A 23,349-nucleotide genomic window follows, 5' to 3' on the forward strand; every position below is an offset into this window, starting at 1 on the left:
AATAGTATGCAAGTATAATCACCATGGGACCACGCAGCCGTCATACTGCTCAGGAAGAAGACGCGTTCCGTCTCCTAGAGATGAACGTACTTTGGTGTGAAAAGTGCAAATCAATCCCATGGCTCCAAAACCCAATAAAAAAGCCAGACTACGGTTTGCAACTGCACATGGGGACAAAGAATGTACTTTTTGGAGAAATGTCCTCTGGTCTGATGAAACAAAAATAGAACTGTTTGGCCATAATGACCATCGTTATGTTTGGAGGAAAAAGGGGGAGGCTTGCAAGCCGAAAAACACCATCCCAACCGTGAAGCACGGGGGTGGAAGCATAATGTTGTGAGGGTGATTTGCTGCAGGAGGGACTGGTGCACTTCACAAAATAGATGGCATCATGAGACAGGAAAATGATGTGGATATATTGAAGCAACATCTCAAGACATCAGTCAGGAAGTTAAATCTTGGTCGCAAATGGGTCTTCCAAATGGACAATGACTCCAAGCATACTTCCAAAGTTGTGGCAAAATGGCTTAAGGACAACAAAGTCAAGGTATTGGAGTGGTCATCCCAAAGCCCTGACCTCAATCCCATAGAAAATGGGCAGAACTGAAAAAGTGTGTGCGAGCAAGGAGGCCAAGAATACCTGACTCAGTTACACCAGCTCTCTCATTAGGAATGGACCAAAATTATCCCAACTTATTGTGGGAAGCTTGTGGAAGGCTACCTAAACAATTTAAAGGCAATGCTACCAAATACTATTTGAGTGTATGTAAACGTCTGACCCACTGGGAATGTGATGAAAGAAATAAAAGCTGAAATAAATAATTCTCTCTAAAATTATTCTGACATTTCACATTCTTAAAATAAAGTGGTGATCCTAACTGACCTAAGAGGGAATTTTACTAGGATTAAATGTCAGGAATTGTGAAAAACTAAGTTTAAATGTATTTGGCTAAGGTGTATATAAACTTCCGACTTCAATTGTGTGTGTCTCTGCTCTTCACCACAGCAGTCTGCACCTCTAATTATCTACAGAGATCTCAGGTCAATATTAATGGGAATACAACACGTATTATGAGAAGCAGGCTATTGACCTACAAGGGACACAAAAGATAGGAACCACATTCACACTGCTCTATTGTTCCCTTGCAAATGCAATTTCTTTCACTGATTGAGCCACCACCATCAGTGTTTGCTTTGTGGTGTGTTTCCTGTTTTAGCTTGATGTTGGAGGTTTTAGAAAAGCTACATAGCAGAGATTGACAATAGCTCTAAATAGATTATCAATTTCCATCAATACTTTGTTTCTAACTGGCTTTTCAGTCTGTTAAGTCTGGTTAAAATAAGAGATTCATGCCATATAGGTAGTCACAACCTCACCTGTTTACTGTGGAGGCGGAGCCTTATTGTTCTTAACCTCTGATGGCGAGGGTGTCTATCCCTTTAAGAGCAGAACCAACCGGTCCAGGCTGATTTCTACAATCAACTACCCTGCTCACGTTCCCTGACATTATGGAAGGATTTTCTTATTTTCCTATTAGACTCCCCATTCATCTCCAACTGAGAGGTAATGGCACTGTTTCCACTGGTTCACAGCCATTGTGATGAGGTTGAATAGAGAAAGTGGAATACATTTATCCAGCAAATAGTAGTCACTGTGAGCTGTATTTTCAATTATTTTAGCAAAGTTGGACAAAACAAAATGAAAACCGTCAAGCAATTATGAAAGCAGGCAGAGTGGTAGGCATAGAAATAAAACAGTTATGTATTGGTGGTTGGCTATGCCAACATTCTAGAGGGATTCAGTGACACCTAGTGGAACTTATCGCACAGCTACTGTCAGTTCCATAGCAACAAAGACAAATTAGAACCCATTGAATCAGAAAACTCACCCAACATGACTAATAGAGAATATGTCTTTATTATAACATTCATTATGACAGCAATACTGAGAGAGGACATCTTGAGAGAAATACTGGTACGATGGCACCACAATATATCATGCGCTTAGGGTATTTACACGGTATGTCATTGGTGAAACATCTAATATTATGTTAATTGCTACTATGGACAACCCTGAGCTGATGAAATATACATGAGAAAACTGTGGTTGAATGTATTCTTTCGATAAAACGTCTTACACATACATACAAAACTATTATTTGTCTATATCTACCTGTATAAAAAAAATGGAACAGCTTATCTTTTTCTAGAGTTTGTAGTGTTTTAACAATAAATATGGACAGTAACATTGAAATCATGTGGATTTACATGTTGTATACAATATGCATTCTTGTTATTACCTAAGGCAGGACAATAACTACACAGTCCACCTGAATGAACTTCTCCAGTTTCCTGGCCTTTCTGCCATACTGTGTGGTTTTCTGATTGTCAGAGTCCCAAAGCCGATGGCACACTGATTGGATATGTTTTGGCTATGTTCCATGATGGCTGGTACTGTACTTTGATTGTCTGTGTCCTATTCAGGACGGTACTTTCATTGGTTTTGCCTCATAACCCCGTTTTGGCTGTGATTGGCTGCAACTGGTGTTAAGACTGGCTGTATATACCATACTGTGAGTAACGGCGTCTCCTCACAGGGAGTTTTTGGTCCCTCTGTGTATCTTCTCGACTGTGTGGCACTAGGGTCCTCCAAGACATACAGTACTGTCAGTGGCTCTGGAGACAGATGGCTGAGCATCACCTGTGATGTCATAGAGTGGGTGTGTCTGACCGGCTGAGGGGCGTTCCTGGCTAGGAGGAGGAGGAGGAGTCCTCTACCACGGAATGAAGGGCGTGCCTCTTTAGGAGTGTCTGCAGGATCTCTACCTCGCGCTGCGTCTCCCTCAGCTTCTTACGCAGCGTCTCGTTGTTCTTCTGAAGCTTCTGGTTCTCCTGAGAACAACATCATTCACTATCATTGTTTATTTGTTTGAATTGTCAACCTTATGTTCAAAACTCTAGAAATGAGAATGTAGTACATTCAATGTACACAATTGAACACGTATCAGTAACCCAGTGGTGTCTGAATCTCACCGTTTCTAGAGTATCATAGGTGGGTTTGTTGTCTTCGTCCGGCTCCTTGGGCTGTAGCACTGTAGAGGCTCTGTTCTCCCACTTGGCGTAGGCCCGTCGTTTGCGTTGGGGCACCGGGCTGGGGCATGGGGTGAGGGAGGGGGGTATGGGGGCCAAGAGAGAGGAGGGTACAGGGGCCAGGAGAGAGGACTGTACTGGCTGCAGCCGACTAGGCTCTGGAGGGGGGGCAGGGGCGTGGGGGCCCTCTGTCTGGGTGCTGCGGTGGACCCCCACAGGAATGGCCAGCTCAGGGGGGAGCCTCAGATGGCAGGGGGCCGGTGAGTCAAGGCTCCAGTCCCTACATTCCTCTGAGGGGTACGGGAAAGGCCCCTCTTCTGAGCCTAACACAAACAACATCATGAAGATAGTCAGTCAAATCTGATCTGTTCAACCCATTTCAATCAGTTTTGGGGTTTTGAAGTGATGTGTTTGCATACAGTCTGCATCCCATAAGGTTAAGAAAAAGTCAACTGAGTGATTGTCTGACCACAGAATGTTATTTTTAGTAGTTCCTGAAAGCAAATCCAGTGTTACAGTAAGTGAGGCAGGTCCTTGACTTTAGCGAGCAGTATGACAGTTTGAATCCACCTACACAGGGAAACTACCCAGGATGCTGTGCTACTTTTCCATAAAGTAGCTTAAACCTGCACTATCATCTGCAAAAACAAACTGTATCTTTCAAGTAATGATTTGGCATTTTAAAGTTCCTGTGTATTTGCACTCTATATGACCAGTGTCAACAATGGTTGCAACATTGAATGGTACAGTTTAGGCCTATCTGAAACAAAATAGGTTTTAGTTTATATAACTGTAGTAAGCACAATGAGGATGTTATATTACTTATAGGCCAACAGATGGCGACCTTCTGTGGCCTTAGATTTCTAACACAAAGCTGCTCTGGCTGGTTACTACACTACATGTGGTTACCACTATTTTAGATAAAGAACCTATTTAGTATGCGTGTACAGTGCAGTCATAAAGTATTCAGACCCCTTCACTTTTCCACATTTTGTTACGTTACAGCCTTATTCTAAAACTGAATAAATAAATAAAAATCCTAATCAATCTACACACAATAACCTATAACAGCAAAGAGAAAACAGGTTTTTAGAACTTTTTGTAAATGTATTTAAAAAAAAAAGATATATATCATATTTACATAAATATTCAGACCGTTTGCTATGAGACTCAAAATTGAGCTCAGGTGCATCCTGTTTCCATTGATCGACCTTGAGACGGCCTAGGAAGAGTGGGTTGTTGTTCAGGGGCAGAACAACAGATTTTTACCTTGTCAGCTCGGGGATTCAATCTTGCAACCTTTCGATTACTAGTCCAACATTGAAGGTCCCTAACAACACAGTGGCCTCTATCATTCTAAAATGGAAGAAGTTTGGAACCACCAAGGCTCTTCAAGATTCTCTGGTTTGATGAAACCAAGATTTAACTCTTTGGTCTGAATAGCAAGCATCATGTCTGGAAGAAACCTGGCACCATCCCTACGGTGAAGGTTGGTGGTGGCAGCATCATGCTGTAGGGATGTTTTTCAGCGGCAGGGACTGAGAGACTAGTCAGGATCGAGGGAAAGATGAACGGAGCAAGGTACAGAGAGATCCTTTATGAAAATCTGCTCCAGAGCAGTCAGGACCTCAGACTGGGGTGAAGGTTCACCTTCCAACAGGACAATGCACACAACCAAGACAACGCAGGAGCGGCTTTGGGAAGGCTCGGAATGTCCTTGAGTGGCCCAGCCAGAGCCCAGACTTGAACCCGATCGAACATCTCTAGAGAGACCTGAAAATAGCTGTGCAGCGACGCTCCCCATCCAACCTGACAGAGCTTGAGAGGATCTGCAGAGAAGAATGGGAGAAACTCCCCAAATACAGGTGTGCCAAGCTTGTAGCGTCATACCCAAGAAGACTCGAGGCTGTAATCACTGCTAAAAGTGCTTCAACAAAGTACAGAGTAAACGGTCTGAATACTTATGTAAATGTAATATTTCTGTATAAAAGAATTAAAAAACATTCACCAAATTTCAAAAAAACAGTTTTTGCTTTGTCATCATGGGGAGTTGTGCGTAGATTGATGAGGGAAAAAACGATTTAATACATTTTAGAATAAGGCTGTAACGTAACAAAATGTGGAAAAAGTCAAGTGGTCTGAATACTTTCCGAATGCACTGTATGTGTGTTTGTGTGTTTGTGTGTGTGTCCCTCCTCACCTTCCGGGCCACATGTGGTGCCGGGTGTGGAGTCTGGCGTTAGTGGACCTTCAGAGGTGCTACTGCCTTTGGCATTCTTCTTACACTCAAACGCCACCTGATCCTTACACAGCCTATGGCAGTTCATACCACAGTCTGTGACCAGGCCAAGAGAATACAGACAATGTGTTAGAGCAAGCAGAGGTGGAAAGGAGGTAGTTAAACATGTATTCTTGTATGGTCTTGCTGGGTTGCACAGAGAATGCATATTTATGTTTTGTTGTGATTTACTAACGGAACACTTCAGCACCCGACTAGCTAATGTAGCATCCATTCCCCCTCAGTAGCCTAATGCTGCTGCTCAGCCTGTGGAACAGAACAGTTCTCAGACCTTTATGTGCATGTTGCCATGAAAACAGTGTGTTTCTGACTGTTTCAAGGGGAAGAGGGTAAAAAGCAATGCTGTGGTTGTGACTGCAGACTCAAGTCTTTTATCTGTTGCAAGGTTCAGCAAGCAGTCTGCATGACAGAAACCACACAACGCAGCTTCTTCTTAAGATAGCTACACTTCACTTGCTCCTCACAGCCTCCCCATTATCAAGAACATCGGCCACCCCATTATCAACAACATCTGCTAACATTGTATTCTATCAACAATACAAAGTACTGAGTACAACGTACTGAACTCTAAGCTACATGCAGTATGACATATATAGAAACACTATGGAATATTCCAGTCTAAACTCAGTGACAGTAAAAAAAAGGAAGAAGAATCACCTCTGCATCTGTAGCCTTGTTTTATGACGCCCCACAACTGTAATGGAGAAGAGGAAGTTGCTAAGATTATTAATAGATAATACAGCTGATGCATATTTAAAAATGAGCATGTTTAAATATTGTAATTTATAGTCTGCATAACTGCATTGCTATTGTTGATGAGTAGTCTATAACTAAGGCCCAAAGTTTTTCCTGTTCCAGTTACATGGTCTGGAAAACCTCCTGGCCCTATTAATGAGAACTACAGTCTAGCTGAAGACAGGCCAGTATAGAGTAGTGAATTACAAATCCGGAGCAGTTGTCACAGAATGTGGGCTTCATGTAGGTGGTCTCCTGAAAGTTGTGGACAAAGCCAAGACCCAGTTTGGAACAGATGACACTAGCACGCATGAAATAGGCTGTGATCTCCTCTCTGCTGATGAGGCCTTCCCTGGAGCAGGACAACACAAAGCATATCTCATGTAAACAAACTGTCTGATAAGAAATGTTTGCAATGTGCTGTGTAGGCATTGGGAACCATTTCATAGGTCTTCATTGAAATAGGAGCAACCAAAACTAGCAGTTTTATTTCACTTCAACAGTTTCACTCCAGTAGCTAACTGGTTAAAAGGTTTGTGGTTTCACCTGTCAGTTGACCACAGTGAGAATGGCTAGCTCATAGTTCTGATGCTATTTCTGTTTCCTGTTGCTACAGACCCTGCTAACAGATTCCACTTTAGTTTCCTTTCTCTGCAGTCACAAATGAACCCATGCAGTTACAATGAACTGTCAAATGTGCCAAAGGAGAGCCCATTCACCCACAAAGAAACCATACACTCCACTTACTTCTCTTTGTCCATGACACAGAAAGAGAATGGAAAGCTAGCAGCAATTTTCTCAAAGTCCCCTTGAGAGATGAAGCCATTCTCATCATGGTCATAATTTTTAAACACGGACTGTTGAGGGCGAGAGACAAGAAATTGTAGTGGGATACATGAAGCACAATAGATCAACTAGGAGAGGTGGCGTAAAACCACAACTTCTAGAGAAATAATGTATATAGTAAACAATAATAGTCATTACATAACAGTCATGACATAACAATAATCATAACACAATTACTTGTTTTATGAAACAGAATACAATGTGCGTGAGAATACAGTGTGATAGGTCATGGATAACTCACATCCACCATTCTTTGCACATGTTTGCTGATGGTTTTTGGGTCAGGTTTTGGGGGCACTCCTGAAGCCCAGTTCACAACCACTGGAGGTCTAGAGGGGGTGGCGGGCTGATGTAAAACAAAACAGATGATCAGAACACTGTCAGAAGATGTAGAATAGACCATACTGATGTTAAATGGGCCAATTTAAAAAAAAGTGTCAGTGCTTATTCTCTTTCAATAGGTTTGTTCATGAGATATACAACATCCAATTTCCAGACATTCAGAAATGATTCAGTAAAGCTAACTGGGTCTTAATGAGTATTATTATATGTTTTAAATTAAAAATACCCGTAGCCATAACACAGTGAACGTGATATGGCTAGGGGTATTTTCAGTTTTTCATGTCCCTTTTTTACTCACGGGTGCTTTGCTGTTCTTGGGCTCCCTGGTGTAAGACAGCTCATAAATCTCATCCTCTGTGTAGTAGAGGTCCAGGGACAGCTGAGCAGTAGAGGACACCAGGGTCAAACAGCTGATATATTCCAACGAACACAGTAGTGTGTACTAGGCTATGAATTTGATATTTTGCACTGATATTACGATTACATGTTTGTGTCATTTTTGCATTGTAGGTATAAACGTGTCAGTGGCATTTTAAGTGTGTACTAACCGTGAGAAGGTGGACCAGGTCTTTGTTGGCATCGAGCTGTGGGGTGATCTGCTGTAGCTGGATCAGCTCGTTGATGTGGTTGTACAAAGCCTGGAGCTTCTGAACATTCACCTTGTTGTCCTCTACGTAGTCTGACATGGCCTCGTTGACTGAGATCAGGTCCTTGAGGTGGACCCCCAGGATGGGGATCTTAAAGCCTGCACACCTGCTGTACGCCTGACGGTAGTTGTCATAGTTCCTACAGGAGGACAGGAGGTCTGTCATCTCATTCAGCACCTGCGGAGAGAAGAGACAGCAGAGAAGATATTGTAGATGATCACCTTGTACAGTATGCATATATTGGAGACATTTGTCAACATACTGATCAATAGATCAAGTTATGATAATGTTATAAATAATGTACCTTGGTGACCTCGTGGGATACATGTGAACTGGTCTCTTTAAGTCTGGAGATGGAGCTGTGGCATAGGCCCCCCACCACAGCCATTAGTGTGTTGAAGTTGTGCATAAGATGAAGGCTCTGGTTAACACATACACATACAATTAAATGAACCCCGGAGTTAACCAATAGTACACCCCACAAGTAGCACTCCAATATTGATTGCATAATGCACTCATAATACTGCCACACTTTTCTCAGTTCCTAATTGATGCTATATCCCTGCTGTGGGACACTGGAACCCATTGATGTGGAATACATTAAGAGAAGGAAGAGGAGCAGCATCTGACTAGTGCATTAAAGGGATACTTCAGGATTTTGGCAATGAGGACCTCTATCTACTTCCCCAGAGTCAGATGAACTCGTGGATACCATTTTTATGTCTCTGCGTGCAGTTTGAAGGAAAGCGCTAGCACAAATGCTACCTTGCGTTAGCACAATGACTGGAAGTCTATGGTATCTTCTAGCATACTATCAGATACCATAGACTTCATGTCATTCCGCTAACGCTATGTAGCATTGGCTTATGAAACTACCTGTAACTTATTTCATACTGGACACAGAAAACTAAAAATGATATCCACGAGTTCATTTGACTCTCATTGCCAAAATCCTGAAGTATCCCTTTAAAGTAACCTAGAGAGATTCTCCATCCAACTCGGCCTCTCCATCCAACTCTCTCAGCTCGTCATCACTTTTCAGGACACAGCTTTCATCAACTAGAGCCACTAGTTATGTTTTCCATGGTACACTTGCTAGCACTTGAGTGTCAGTGTTTCACCTGATAAATCTATTAGTGCGGATGGCCTGTGCTTTGTTAATATTCAGAGCACACATTCTCTGTTAGCAAGCTTCTTTGACGCACTAAAAGCCCATCATGGAACTCTTGAGAGTCATTAGCAGCCCTCTTTTAATATGCATTATGTAACTACAAATGATGGTGCTTCTGCAGCTCAGCAGTAGGTAGGTCTCACTGTGCTGTATGAGATGGTAGACATGTATTCGCTTAAGCCGAGGAAAAGGCACTGGATATACACTATGAACAAACACTCTTTGAGAGGGTACAAAACATGGAACCTAAATACCTTGTATGTGGACATTTTGTTATTTTTTACACATAAACTGTAGAGAGATTGTTAGTCTATGATAGATCTGGAGGAGCAGGAATAGTTAGGGCCATACCTGAGCCACATGGATGAACTTGGTGAAAACCTCTGCTCTCAGCTGAGCTGTAGGCCGACTCAGAACCATGAGCTGCACCCACTGTGAGATACCATTACACAATGTAATGGAACGTTCCATCATGGGGTTGTCCTTCATGCAGCAACTGCGGATGTAGTTCTGGTAGTCTGCAAACTGTCAGAAATAATAAAGCATATGCTGACTCATTTTGCTAAAAGGACAGAGGTTGGGGAACACATTTGGAATGCATTGCGATACCTAAAGTAGAGCGCATGTGCTTTGAGATTCTTCCCAATGTCATAGTGTTAATAGCGATCACATTCAGGCGAATTGGGACTCTACTCACTGATATTCTACAGAAGGACTTGAACTCCAGGTAGGTGAGGTGCTCAGCCAGCTCAATGGGCTCCAGGTGATCAAACAGCAGAGACACTTTCCTCTTCTTACTACTGTTAGCCTTGATTTTCTGACTGGGCTTCTGAGACCAGTGCCTGTCATTTCTGTGACACAACATGGTGAACAACATATACAGGAAATATACAACTACACTACATTAACAAAAGTATGTGGACACCTGCTCATCAAGCATCTCATTCCAAAATCATTGGCATTAATATGTAGTTGGTCCCACCTTTGCTGCTATAACAGCCTCCACTCTTCTGGGAAGGCTTTCCAGTAGGTGTTGGAACATTGCTGCGGGGACTTGCTTAAATTCAGCCACAAAAGTATTAGTGACGTCGGGCACTGATATTGGCCGATTAGGCTTGACTCGCAATCGGTGTTCCAATTCACCCAAATGGTGTTTGATCGGGTTAAGGTAAGGGCTCTGTGCAGGCCTGTCAAGTTCTTCCACACCAATCTCGACAAACCATTTTCGTATCAACCACGCTTTGTGCACAGGGACATTGTCATGCTGAAACAGGAAAGGGCCTTCACCAAACTGTTGCCACAAAGTTGGAACAACAGAATCATCTAGAATGTCATTGTATGATGTAGCCTTAAGATTTCCCTTCACTGGATATAAGGGGCCTAGCCCGTATCATGAAAAACAGCCCCAGACCATTTTTCTTCCTCCACCAAACTTTACAGTTGGCACTATGCATTTGGGCAGGTAGCGTTCTCCTAGCATCTTTCAAACCGAGATTAGTCAGTCAGACTGACAGATGGTGAAGCGTGATTCATCAATCCAAATAATGCGTTTCCACTGCTCCAGAACCCAATGGTGGCGAGCTTTACACCACTCCAGCCGACGCTTGGCATTGCGCATGGTGATCTTAAGCTTGTGTGAGGCTGCTCGGCCAAGGAAACCCATTTCATTATGTTCCTGATAAACAGTTATTGTGCTGACGTTGCTTCCAGAGGCAGTTTGGACTCGGTAGTGAGTGTTGCAAACAAGAACAGGTGATTTTTACGCACTATGCGCTTCAGCACTCGACGTTCCCGTTCTGCGAGCTTGTGTGGCCTACCACTTCGCGGCTGAGCCATTGTTGCTTCTAGACGTTTCCACTTCAGAAATAAAAGCATTTACAGGGTAGAAATTTGATGAACTAACTTGTCGGATAGGTGGCATCCTATGACAGTGCCATGTTGAAAGTCATTGAGCTCTTCAATAAGGCCATTCTACTACCAATGTTTGTCTATGGAGATTGCATGGCTGTGCGCTTGATTTTATACCTCTGGCAGCAAAGGGTTTGGCTGAAATAGCCAAACCCACTAACTTGAATCCTTATACTTTTGTATATATAGTGTAATACACAGGCATGAAACCATTACATCAGCATGAATGTTAAGCCAGAGAAATATTAATTCTGTTCAGTAATATACTGGGGATACTTACATCCATTGAGTCTGCAACAGAGGGCACAGCCTCTCCTGGCCCTGATCTCTGATCAGATCCTGGAACTGTTCCATGGAGTCAGACAGGCTGCTGTGCAACCGGAACATTGTCCAGAACTCCTGGATCCAATACCTGAAATAGATAGAAAATAGATTGTTCACTGCAATTAAATACTATACTTCTAACTCTAAACGTCAGTGGTTTAGTTATCTAATAAGAAATCAACACTGTAGTTTAATGCAAATGTAATAATAGCATGACCTAAACCAGTGTTGCCCAACCCTGGTCCTCGAGTAACTCTAACAGAACACATTTTCATTGTAGCCCTGGACAAACACACCTCATTCAGCTCTTTGAGGCTTGATAATTAGATTACAAGTTGAAGCAGGTGTACTTGTCCAGGGTTACAATAAAAATGTGTACTGTTGGGATACTCGAGGACCAGGTTTGGGAAACACTCACCTAAACCATTAACCTAATTTCAGAATATTGTATAATTAGGTGACAAGTGGATTTCATAAGCTCTTTCATAAGAATGATTGGACAGTGAGGTATTGTGTGAAAGCTTTAGTGGACCCCAGCAGGCCCTGTGGTAGTGACAGGATCAGGACACCTGCACGGGGTACACACAGTTAGTTACCTGATGAAGTAGCAGATCCTCTCACATTCTGTGGACTGCTCATTCTCCACGGCGCTTTTAAATGTAACAACTCCAGTTAAGGATACATTATGATTCACTGGTATAGTAAAATGTGTGCACATTGTTTAGAGTCAGGGAAGAGTCCAGGAACTGTATGTGGGATTTATTAGTGAATAAACGACCTGGATCACTATGCAGGACAAAGTGTCTATTCATTTCTGTTCATCTAAGTCACGTGTCAAACTCATTCCACGGAGGGCCGAGTGTCCACCTTTGTACTTGATCGATGAATTAAGGTCACTGATTAGTAAGGAACTCACCTCACCTGGTTGTCTAGGCCTTAATTGAAAGGATAAAGCAAACATCAGCAGACACTAGGCCCTCCATGGAATGAGTCTGACACCCCTGATCTAAGTAAACAATTCCAAATAGGTGTTTATTATATTTAGTGGAGGAAACAGGTGTGATATTTGGTGGTTTGGGAGGAGGCGATCACAAATGGTTAAAACTGGTTAGGAGCATCAGCAAATGAATCATTCTGGTGGTGTGTGGTTCCGATAGCCTATTTGGTTGAAACATGGTTTTTATAGTGCTATGGGTTGGATTGCTTGGTTGCTTTGGATAAAAGTGTCTTAAACGTGCCCAACACACATTCACTATTCCTTCCAAAACAGACTGTGTATTACATTTGCTGGCAGAGGACCCTTTTAGTTAGTAAAAACATGTTCTCTTAACTAGCTAAAAACACAGCTTACATAATGTTACTTTTACCCCTCAATGGCTTTGAGTGTGAGAACAGTTTATTACCTAAGCTGCTGTGCCATATGCTCGGTAGGTACAGAGTGACCAGAATCCCTAGGGGATTGTGTTAATCAAAATAAAAAACATTTCCATTCTTCTTAGTATATAAAACAGGGCTAAAAATAGCCAGCAGTGTAAGCCTCGCCACAGCACTCTATTGGCAGAAATCAGCTTGAAGTGATGCACATAAAAAGGCTAATTCCATCATGGGAGCTCGAGAGCCGCCTACACCATCCCAAAGCCAGAATGTGTTTACAATAAATGGCATTAATGGCTACAGGGCTTTCCCTTGTTCCTAACCTGCTCTTAACAATATTTGATGGCTGCTTCGGAGACCTTGGCTCAGAACGAGCCCAGGGGTTCAAAATAGAGGGCAGGACACATTGTGCATCTTGAGGTGTGACGTAGGTTTTGGTGAGCAAGCCTCCTTGGTCAGTTGAGAGGCAGTGCTTATATCTGAAGAGGACTTCAGTCTGGGAAGATGTCATTAACACCTGAAGCCCCTAGCCTTATTGCCCTCCTCACTGGGCCAGTACTGCTGCTCCTCTAGACTTTGTGATGTCAGAGCTCTTTGTTGAATGGAGGCTTAGATTACATACCGCTCATTTGGGCATTTTGTAAATATATATTATGTTCTGGAACCATTTCATGCACCCATCTCATTAGTATTTAATTATTAGAGATATACAAATGTTTTTGCACCCACCATGAGTCATGTCCGCAATGGTCATGTGAGGTGAACTGTGTATGTTTTGTGTGTGACCTGATGAAGATCCGTTTTGGATCGAAACGTTGTCAATAAATCGGTGAATTGGGAGCTTTAACAGTGTGCGGGCCTTCTTGTTGTATACAGCTCATTTTAAACAGAAAATAGGCTTCTAGAGTGACCTTTAGAATCATGTTTTTTGAATGGTCCTGTGTAGCTAAGATGGTCATAGAAAAAAAAGTGTAAGGTACCCGGAAGACACTGAATTTGAAACAGAACATGGTGATGTGTACTGGAGCTAACAAAGACATGTAAAGAATCCACAGTAATAGGAAATTGGGGTGCACACATATTGGCACTGATAGTCACATTGATTGGAGGAGTGAGGCGTCGATGACATGGCACCTTGTCAGCCAAGTTGGATCTTAATTGGCCGTTGCTACCGACAACCAAATCACAAAGCAGTGCTGCACAGCCGGTAAAGATCCGGTGTTATGTTTGGCACAACAGATTGGTCAGGTCCTTGTGCCAACTCAATAATAGTTCTGGCTGTAGTGGAGCAGCCGCAGAGCATTGGGTCTGCTTGGTAAAGGATATAGTGAGGTGAGTTTCTCCAGGAGGTCACTGGAGGACATGAGGAGACGGTGCATGGTCAGGGTGATGTTCATCAGGTGGCTGCTCCCACATACAGAGCCCTCCACGTCTGAAAGAGAGCACACAACACATGGAGCACGTCAGCAGACATTCTGTTGCACATCACAATGCCAATACTGTACTGCAGATGGTTGAGAGTTCATATGGACAAGAAAATGATTTCTGAATATCAATGTCCAATGCTAATGTAGCTCTTGGATAACAAAATCTAGCAGTCATGTCATGCAAAGAATCAATGTCAACAAAATAAGGGGATGTAGCTATTAAAACTACGTAGATTCTATCAGCCACAAGTCTGCAAAGGCATGCAATAACAGAAAAAGAATGATAGTAATCAACCATAAACACAATAATGTGCCAGTTATGTGTCAAATACAAATCTCTAAGTGTATCTAGTCACTGGGTAACGGACATGTATAAAAATAAATGGCATGTATGATAGCATTGTCATCTAAGTACAACTACCATTACCAATTCCCCTACTATCTGAGGTCATGCTTGATATGCTGGTATACACCATACCTGGACGTCTCTGCCTTTCCTGTGGTCTACTTTTCTCTGCCGTGTCTCACTTCCTGTCTTTGTGACCACCTCCCCTTACCTCTGCTAGCGCTACAGACATCACAGAGAACTGCAGCCACTAACACTGTCATCTACTCTAACAGCTTTGTCCCTAGAGGCACTGGAGATAAAAAAAATAATAAAAAAGGATATGACAATGTGGAAACCCACTGGGCAAAAACTGATTGAATCAATGTTGTTTCCACGTCATTTTAACAACAAAAAATCTATTTGATGACGTTAAATGAACGTAGAAAACTGATTGGATTTTGAAAAAAAATCATCAACGTAATGGAATTTTGTCTTTTTCCCCACCCAACGTTCAACCTAAATCAAATGACATGATGACATTTTTTATTTTATTTCATGTTGAATTCTAGTTAGTTAGACAACTCAACCAAAACCAGATGATGTTGAAATTACGTCTGTGCCCAGTGGGAAAGATCTCAAGGAATACATTGTTACCTGTATCCACAAAGTAGCAATGGTGGAAAAAGTACACAATTGTCATACTTGAGTAAAAGTAAAGATACCTTAATAGAAAATTTGTCAAGTAAAAGTGAAAGTCACCCAGTGAAATACTACTTGGGCATCAAAAGTAAATGGAATTGCTAAAATATACTTAAGTATCAAAAGTAAAAGTATAAATCATTTCAAATTCTTTATATTAAGCAAACCAGACAGCACAACTTTCTTGTTTTTACTTATTTACGGATAGCCAGGGGCACACTCCAACACCGAGACATAATTTACAAACAAATCATGTGTGTTTAGTGAGTTTGACGGATCATAGGCAGTAGGGATGACCAGGGATGTTCTCTTGATAAGTGCGTGAATTGGACAATTTTCAGTCCTGCTAAGCATTAAAATGTAATGAGTACTTTTGGTTGTCAGGGAAAATGTATTGAGTCAAAAGTACATTATTTTCTTTAGGAATGTAGTGAATTAAAAGTATAACTCAAAAATATAAATAGTAAAGTAAAGAACAGATACCCCAAAAACTACTTAAGTAGTACTTTAAAGTATTTGTAATTAAGTACTTTACACCACTGCAAAGTAGCAATTGCAGACTCCATTCCTAACGACATTAGCCTTTCTTTTACAAACGATCTGACCTGAGAAAAGCTTTTGTTGGTCCGCTGTAACACGTTGTGCATCAAAGTTGAGACCGAGAGACTGAAAAACAGCTTCTATCTCAAGGCCATCAGACTGTTAAACAGCCATCACTAACACAGAGAGGCTGCTGCTACATACAGACTTGAAATCATTGGCCACATTAATACATGGAACACTAGTCACTTTAATAATGTTTACATATCTTGCATTACTCATCTCATATGTATATACTGTATTTTATATTACCTATTGCATCTTGCCTACGCCGCTCTGTCATTGCTTATCCATATATTTACATGTACAGTTGAAGTCAGAAGTTTACATACACTTAGGATGGAGTCATTAAAGCTCGTTTTCAAACACTCCACAAATGTCTTGTTAACAAACTATAGTTTTGGCAAGTCGGTTAGGACATCTACTTTGTGCATGACACAAGTAATTTTTCCAACAATTGTTTACAGACAGATTATTTCACTTAAAATTCACTGTATCACAATTCCAGTGGGTCAGAGGTTTGCATATACTGTACTAAGTTAACTGTGCCTTCAAACAGCTTGGAACATTTCCCAAAATGATGTCATGGCTTTAGAAGCTTCTGATAGGCTAATTTACATAATTTGAGTCAATTGGAGGTGTACCTGTGGATGTATTTCAAGGCCTACCGTCAAACTCAGTGCCTCTATGCTTGACATCATGGGAAAATCAAAAGAAATCAGCCAAGACCTCAGAAAAAAAATTGTAGACCTCCACAAGTCTGGTTCATCCTTGGGAGCAGTTTCCAAACGCCTGAATGTACCACGTTCTTCTGTACAAACAATAGTATGCAAGTATAAACACCATGGGAACACGCAGCCGTTATATCACTCAGGAAGGAGACGTGTTCAGTTTCCTAGAGATTAATGTACTTTGGTGTGAAAAGTGCAAATCAATCCCAGAACAACAGCAAAGGACCTTGTGAAGATGCTGGAGGAAAAAGGTACAAAAGTATCTATATCCACAGTAAAATGAGTCCTATATCGACATAACATGAAAGGCCACTCAGCAAGGCAGAAGCCACCGCTCCAAAACCGCCATAAACCTTTATTTAACCAGGTAGGCAAGTTGAGAACAAGTTCTCATTTACAGTTGCGACCTGGCCAAGATAAAGTAAAGCAGTTCGACACATACAACAACACAGAGTTACACAATGACCATAATGACCACAATGACCGTTTGGAGGAAAAAGGGGGAGGCTTGCAAGCCGAAGAACACCTTCCCAACCTTGAAGCACGGGGGTGGCAACATAATGTTGTGAGGGTGCTTTGCTGCAGGAGAGACTGGTGCACTTCACAAAATAGATGGCATCATGAGACAGGAAAATGATGTGGATATATTGAAGCAACATCTCAAGACATCAGTCAGGAAGTTAAAGTGTGGTTGCAAATGGGTCTTCCAAATGAACAATAACTCCAAGCATCCTTCCAAAGTTGTGGCAAAATGGCTTAAGGACAACAAAGTCAAGGTATTGGAGTGGTCATCCCAAAGCCCTGACCTCAGTCCTATAGAAAATTTGTGGGCAGAACTGAAAGAACGTGTGCGAGCAAGGAGGCCTACAAACCTGACTCAGTTACACCAGCTCTGTCAGGAGGAATGGGCCAAAATTCACCCAACTTATTGTTGGAAGCTTGTGGATGGCTACCCGAAACGTTTGACCCAAGTTAAACAATTTAAAGGCAATACTACCAAGTACTAATTGAGTGTTTGTAAAATTCTCACCCACTGGGAATGTGATGAAAGAAATAAAAGCTGAAATAAATCATTCTCTCTACTATTATTGTGACATTTCACATTTTTTAAATAAAGTGGTGATCCTAACTGACCTAAGACAGGGACATTTTTACTAGGATTAAATGTCAGGAATTGTGAAAAACTGAGTTTAAATGTATTTGGCTATGGTGTATGTAAACTTCCGACTTCAACTGTATGTATCCTTATTCCATTCTTTTACTTAGATTTGTGTGTATTAGGTAGTTGTTGTGGAATTGTTAGATTACACGTTAGATATTGCTGCACTGTCAGAACTAGAAGCACAAGCATTTCGCTACACTCCCAATAACATCTGCTAACCACGTGTATATAACCAATAACATTTGATTTGATTATAAGCAGGTGATTCACTATCATGACAAAAACAAAACTGGCAAAGTGCTATTTGCTATACGAATCACAAAACCCTTTGGAAAAATGTAAGCCGAAGCCTAAAGAGTTTAAAAAAAAAAAAATTATCTGTAAGAACAGAACAAACACATTAAAAAGAAAAACCCAAGCTTACTTTCTATTGGATAGAAATAGGAAACATCTTTGCTTCACTCTTAGGAAAAAAAGGTGCTATCTAGAACCTAAAAGAGTTCTTCGGCTGCCCCCATAGGAGAACCCTTTGAAGAAGCCTTTCCACAGAGGGTTCTACCTGGAACCAAAAAGGGTTATCCTATGTGGTCAGCCAAAGAATCTCGTTTGAACCCTTTTTCTAAGAGTGTAGACTTCCAATCTTTTCCATTCCAGGTACTATTAAACAATTTGCCAGTAACTTTCTGGAAATCGAATCGTGGCTAAGAGAGAACCTTGACGAAACCATTAAAATCAAATCAAATCAAATCAAATCAAATGTATTTATATAGCCCTTCGTACATCAGCTGATATCTCAAAGTGCTGTACAGAAACCCAGCCTAAAACCCCAAACAGCAAGCAATGCAGGTGTAGAAGCATGGTGTTTAACTTTGAACCTAAACAGCTGGCATTGTCTTGATTCCACACAAGGACTCCAGTTTCCATGGGTCCCCACTTATCCCATATCTCCTTGAAATACCACAGACACCATGGCAACATGTTCATTTCTAATCTTTGTTATCTATCTCACTGGGCCACTTCAGCAGGCAGCTAATCCTGTCCTCATATATCCTGCACCGCTGGTACGGGAGTGTTCTGTTTACTCGTTCAAACAATGGCTACAACACCCCAATGGTCAATGAAAAGTTACCTTCCCAGCTACAATATGACACACAGACAATGTTACTGGATAAAAAACTGGCAAGAGTAAAAAAGAAACATCTAGAAGATCAATAGGTTTTAAGCTTTATACTGTCACTGTACAGTATGTAAAAGGACTGTGATGCAAAACAAGCAAACTATCCTTCCTCTACTATAATAAACTGAACAGTGCTGTTTTTATGGCTGTAACAATTGCAAGCAAGTCATGCTCTAAAACAGGTGTGTCGAACTCATTCCAAGGAGGGCAGAGTGTCTTTTATTTTCTCCCTTTCAATTAAGACCTAGACAACCAGGTGCTCTAAAATGACCTAAAATAACAAGGAAGCGGTTTTGAATCACTACCAGGTAAACAATTGCTTCATCAATTGACAACACCTCCCTGCCAACCCAGACTTGACTAATTGCTAAGGAAATCCCCTCTGTCTTACTCACTGTGGAAAGTTAGGAAAGCAGCAGCAGGCGGCACTGGGATAGGAGGAGGGATATGATGACAAACACAGCAAAGAGCTGGGAGTGTTGCCCTACTTTGAGTGTTTTTATTATCATAGGCATCATCAGCAAAGCCCCGGTGCAAGGAGTCTTTCCTTGTTTTGACAGAGAGGTACAGAAACTGGGCTGGATGATCCTTTTGTTTTGCCTCCGTCAGCCTTATGCTTATCTCTTCTGTACACACGAAAGAACGGGTAAGGAACGATCTAAGAGACCCCAGAGATTTCAATTTCATTATTAGTTGCACACTTTCAATAGTTATCTTTCTACTGAATGTACCAGCAAGCTGTAGGTTTACATGTCAAACACTACATTCCTCAGTACAGGAACTTACTTCAATACCCCCAGACAGCCACGATGCTCCGTAAGTGTACATATATTGATTGCAATAGGCACATAAAGGTTTTTCACATTAGTGTCTACAGTACATCCGAGTCTGCAGTGGTTTATCTCTGACTCGTGGTTTATCTCTTTGTGACATTCACAGGTTCTGTGCCTGCATCATACATGATTTACATGGAATATGCATTTAATTAAAAATGTCTTCTACGATTGAGGCATTCAAATATATACACTGCCTATTGCTGTCCAGCAACATTATGATTGCGTAGAGACTTCGGGCAATGTGGGTGAGTGGAACTGTGGAGTGTGAACTTGAGGGTGAATGATGATGTCAAACATTATTGATCCACGCCCCTTGGTCCTCTGCATTTCAAAGAGTGGTCAGCATCTGAGGAGGTCCGTTTGGAGAGCTGACCTTTGGGCTAGCAGCCGCCAGCTAATCCTTCAAATAGCTCGTGCGTATGCTCTCACATTTGAAAAAGGTGCCTGAGCCCCAGGACCTGTGGGGTCAGCCTCTGATGTGAGACAGCAGCTGCTGGGAAACGTTCAGCCCTCTTAAACCCCTCTGTACTAGGTTCCTCCATTCTGTCCCTTATAATAACCTGGATTTAAAAACCCTGCCTGTTTATTGCCAGACCAGATTCCGATGAGAGGATTTGAATTTCTTGCTCTCAATTGATTAACTTGGCTGATATTTTTTTTAAATCTGAATCCTAAATGAACCGCCAGCCATTATTCTGCTATTGTTCCCCCTGACAGATAGTGAAACTGTAAGTAGGGGATGTCACTTTCTGTATTCAGTCCATTGTACCACCTCATCACTCTCACGTCACTCCATTTGTGTCTCCAAGCAACGATAATCTGAATGCTTGCCTCTTCATAGACATAATCACCATAACTTTGAGAGCACTCCAGACAACTTCGTAGAAAACATGATTCTAATTTGACAGGGTTTTTGACAGCATTGATAGTGCAGCCAACAGGGACGTCCTTAGCCTTTTGGGGCCCCTAGGCGAGATTTTCATGTTAAGTTAATGTATTACTAATGTGATATGCCTAAATCAAATTCCACATCTACTGAATCAGTACTTCAGTTGTTGCATGATTGTGTTATCTCATATTCAGAGCAGGCATAGTTGGATACACATACAATTATACAGCCTTACAGCGATTGGTATAAAGGTTTGCACTGTTGCCCGGGGCAAGTGACCTGAGCAGTCGCAAACGTTGAACCTACAACCAAAATTGCAGTAGTCTGGTATTTCTGGTTCCTCCCATCTGTAGGTGAAAATAGCTACTTTAAATGTTTGGGCAAGTGATCATAATCTTCGGGCAACCAAAAATATTCCTGATGTGCCTTTCAGAACTTAATGTCAATCCCTGACTTATCTCAAAAGCAAAGATTGAAGACCATGTTGTTAGACAACAAATAGAGGCTAATTCATTTAAGTCTTCAAATATGGTCTGTTTGTGTCAACCGAGCACTATATGTGAATTAGAGATACCTTGTAAATGGTGACAGTTTAACGGAGACAGGGTCTCTTAACATCAAACAGCTTGACGCAGAGAAAAACAGGTGCTTCCAGGAAACACTCACCGTACTGATTTAAAATAAATTGAGGTTCAGCGACATTTAAAAATGATCAAATGAAGCGGATGCTTTAACCTAACAAGCAGAACTAATGACAATGATCCTGACCTGCACAACCATTTTGTACAGCTCAACAAACTAAAATATTAAACGTGTTTCTAATTTTACATGCAACAAAAAACAAAAACATATTTTATTGTGATTTAACAGATGCTTTTATCCAAAGTGACTTACAGTCATGCATGCATCAATTTTATGTAACGTGGTCCCAGCAGAAATGCAATCCTAGTGCCGTGCTCTACCGACTGAGCCAAAAATATTTTTTAAATAACAGAGAGAAATATGCAGCACATTAGCTACCAATAGCATTGCTGGCAGAAACTCAAAAGCAACCCAGAGCACATAGACTCACCAAAGGACTGGATACAGGCCTGGATCACCTCCTCCCAGCTGGCCCCTTTTGTGAAGTGTCCTGGCAGACACATTGTGACCTTGCCCTGGGTCATCTGGGCCTGGTTGGGCCTGTTGAACCGCTGAGGCCGGGCAGGCACCGGTGGACAGACCTTAGATCTGGAGCCACTACCCGGTCCCGGAGAGAGACGTCTGGAGGGGCAGTGGTGGAGAGAGGGAGTGAGATAGAGGGAGGTGTAGAAAGCACAGCTTTGTGTGTTTATGTGTATGAGTGTATGTGTGTGTGTGTGTGTGTGTGTGTGTGTGTGTGTGTGTGTGTGTGTGTGTGTGTGTGTGTGTGTGTGTGTGTGTGTGTGTGTGTGTGTGTGTGTGCGTGTGTGCGTGCGTGTGTGTGTGTGAGCATGCAGTGAACATTAAACCATTGAAGTATACAGAACCTTCACAGCATGCAGTGAACATTAAAATATTGAAGTATACAAAACAATGAAGTCACACACTCAAATATAATGTAGGTTAAAGTGTACCAAAAATATTGCAACTAACACAACACTTGTCATGTTCATTACACAATAATAAACGTGTTTAATACCAGGTATCCTACAGTTACAGTAGCTGTGCTATTTTTTATTGTTCTCATTCAATTCCCTTTGGGGAAATCATTGATTACCGACTTCCATTATGGGAACCACTATATCAGTGTTTGTCCAACCCTGGTCCTCCAGTCCCCCAGCCCTGGACAAACACACCTCATTCAGCTCATTGAGGGCTTGATGATTAGTTGACAAGTTGAGTCAGGTGTGTTTGCCAGGGGGTTACAATAAAAATGTGTACTGTTGGGGGTACACGAGGACCCGGGTTGGGAAACTGCACTAGATGAACAGTTAGATGGCTGATAAACAGAGAGGATGCCATGCACTTGTTCTATACACTTTCCACACTATAGGCTACATTTGTAATTAAAAACACTCAACTATGCCATACAATTCGAAGGAGAGAACACATAGGCTAAAGGGAAGCTGTTTTGAGAGTGCACATTATGTGCGCTCTGGCCGATGCTTTTATAAATCGCACTGAATTGTTGCACTCAAGTTACTTTACGACCAAGAACCACCAAACGTGTCTGATTTCAATTAGGACTACATTGGAAAAGTGTACAAGATTCAAATATATATTCGGTGTCAATAAAGGTTTTATAACTGCGTATGTTGCAAATTGACAAAACCATATTCGCTGTATTTAAACTGTGCACGTAACGCACTCCATAAACCTATTTAGTTTATTTTACAAACACAGGAAGGAGTTCGTTATAAAATAAAAACTTACGAATGTTCTTTTTCCTTTCCATTCGAGCCCACATTTTCATTTTGTCCATTTTCTTTGGATTGGCAGCCCATAGCGAGATACTGGGCAACAAGTGGTTGAACGAGACTATCCATCTGTGTCCGTTTCGATGAGAGCAACATTGCATGCTTGGTTCAGTGTGCGGCCGTGCGCCGGCGGGGAGCTCACCATCGTCCTGACTTGTCAAAGAGAACGGCACAAATTATGCATCGTGCTGTGGCTGTGTGGGCGTTAACGCACTTGAACAAAAGTTATTTTGGTGATGCGCCCAATGTCACTGCTCAGTAATGTATGCATAGGGGCACATACGAGCTCAAATGAGTAGAATGAGTAGGCCGCCTGACCTGTTTTT

General features: G+C 41.8%; 1 protein-coding gene across 1 annotated transcript; it reads right to left on the reverse strand.

The window, feature by feature from the left end:
• Positions 1 to 1,899: 1,899 nt before the first annotated feature.
• LOC139375232 (RAS guanyl-releasing protein 1-like) lies at positions 1,900 to 23,204 on the reverse strand. Its single transcript, XM_071116829.1, has 17 exons — positions 22,980 to 23,204; positions 21,658 to 21,848; positions 14,063 to 14,168; positions 11,959 to 12,021; positions 11,319 to 11,450; positions 9,828 to 9,981; positions 9,482 to 9,655; positions 8,264 to 8,380; positions 7,861 to 8,136; positions 7,611 to 7,691; positions 7,212 to 7,316; positions 6,872 to 6,981; positions 6,332 to 6,476; positions 6,047 to 6,083; positions 5,291 to 5,425; positions 3,034 to 3,413; positions 1,900 to 2,892 (listed from the first exon to the last, which is right to left on the reverse strand). The coding sequence occupies exons 1-17, from the start codon at positions 23,117 to 23,119 to the stop codon at positions 2,752 to 2,754; spliced, it is 2,487 nt and encodes an 828-aa protein (XP_070972930.1). The 5' UTR covers positions 23,120 to 23,204; the 3' UTR covers positions 1,900 to 2,751.
• Positions 23,205 to 23,349: the final 145 nt, after the last annotated feature.

The sequence above is a fragment of the Oncorhynchus clarkii genome, chromosome 19 (assembly GCF_045791955.1).
Source record: "Oncorhynchus clarkii lewisi isolate Uvic-CL-2024 chromosome 19, UVic_Ocla_1.0, whole genome shotgun sequence".
NCBI classification, from domain to species: domain Eukaryota; kingdom Metazoa; phylum Chordata; class Actinopteri; order Salmoniformes; family Salmonidae; genus Oncorhynchus; species Oncorhynchus clarkii.

Coding starts and splice junctions, on each gene's coding strand:
- LOC139375232 (XM_071116829.1), bottom strand. CDS start 23,119: ATGTTGCTCTCATCGAAACGGACACAGATGGATAGTCTCGTTCAACCA. Junction 11,451..11,958: donor AGGATCTGCTACTTCATCAG/GTAACTAACTGT, acceptor TATCTATTTCAG/GTATTGGATCCAGGAGTTCT. Junction 3,414..5,290: donor CACCACATGTGGCCCGGAAG/GTGAGGAGGGAC, acceptor TGTTTGTGTTAG/GCTCAGAAGAGGGGCCTTTC.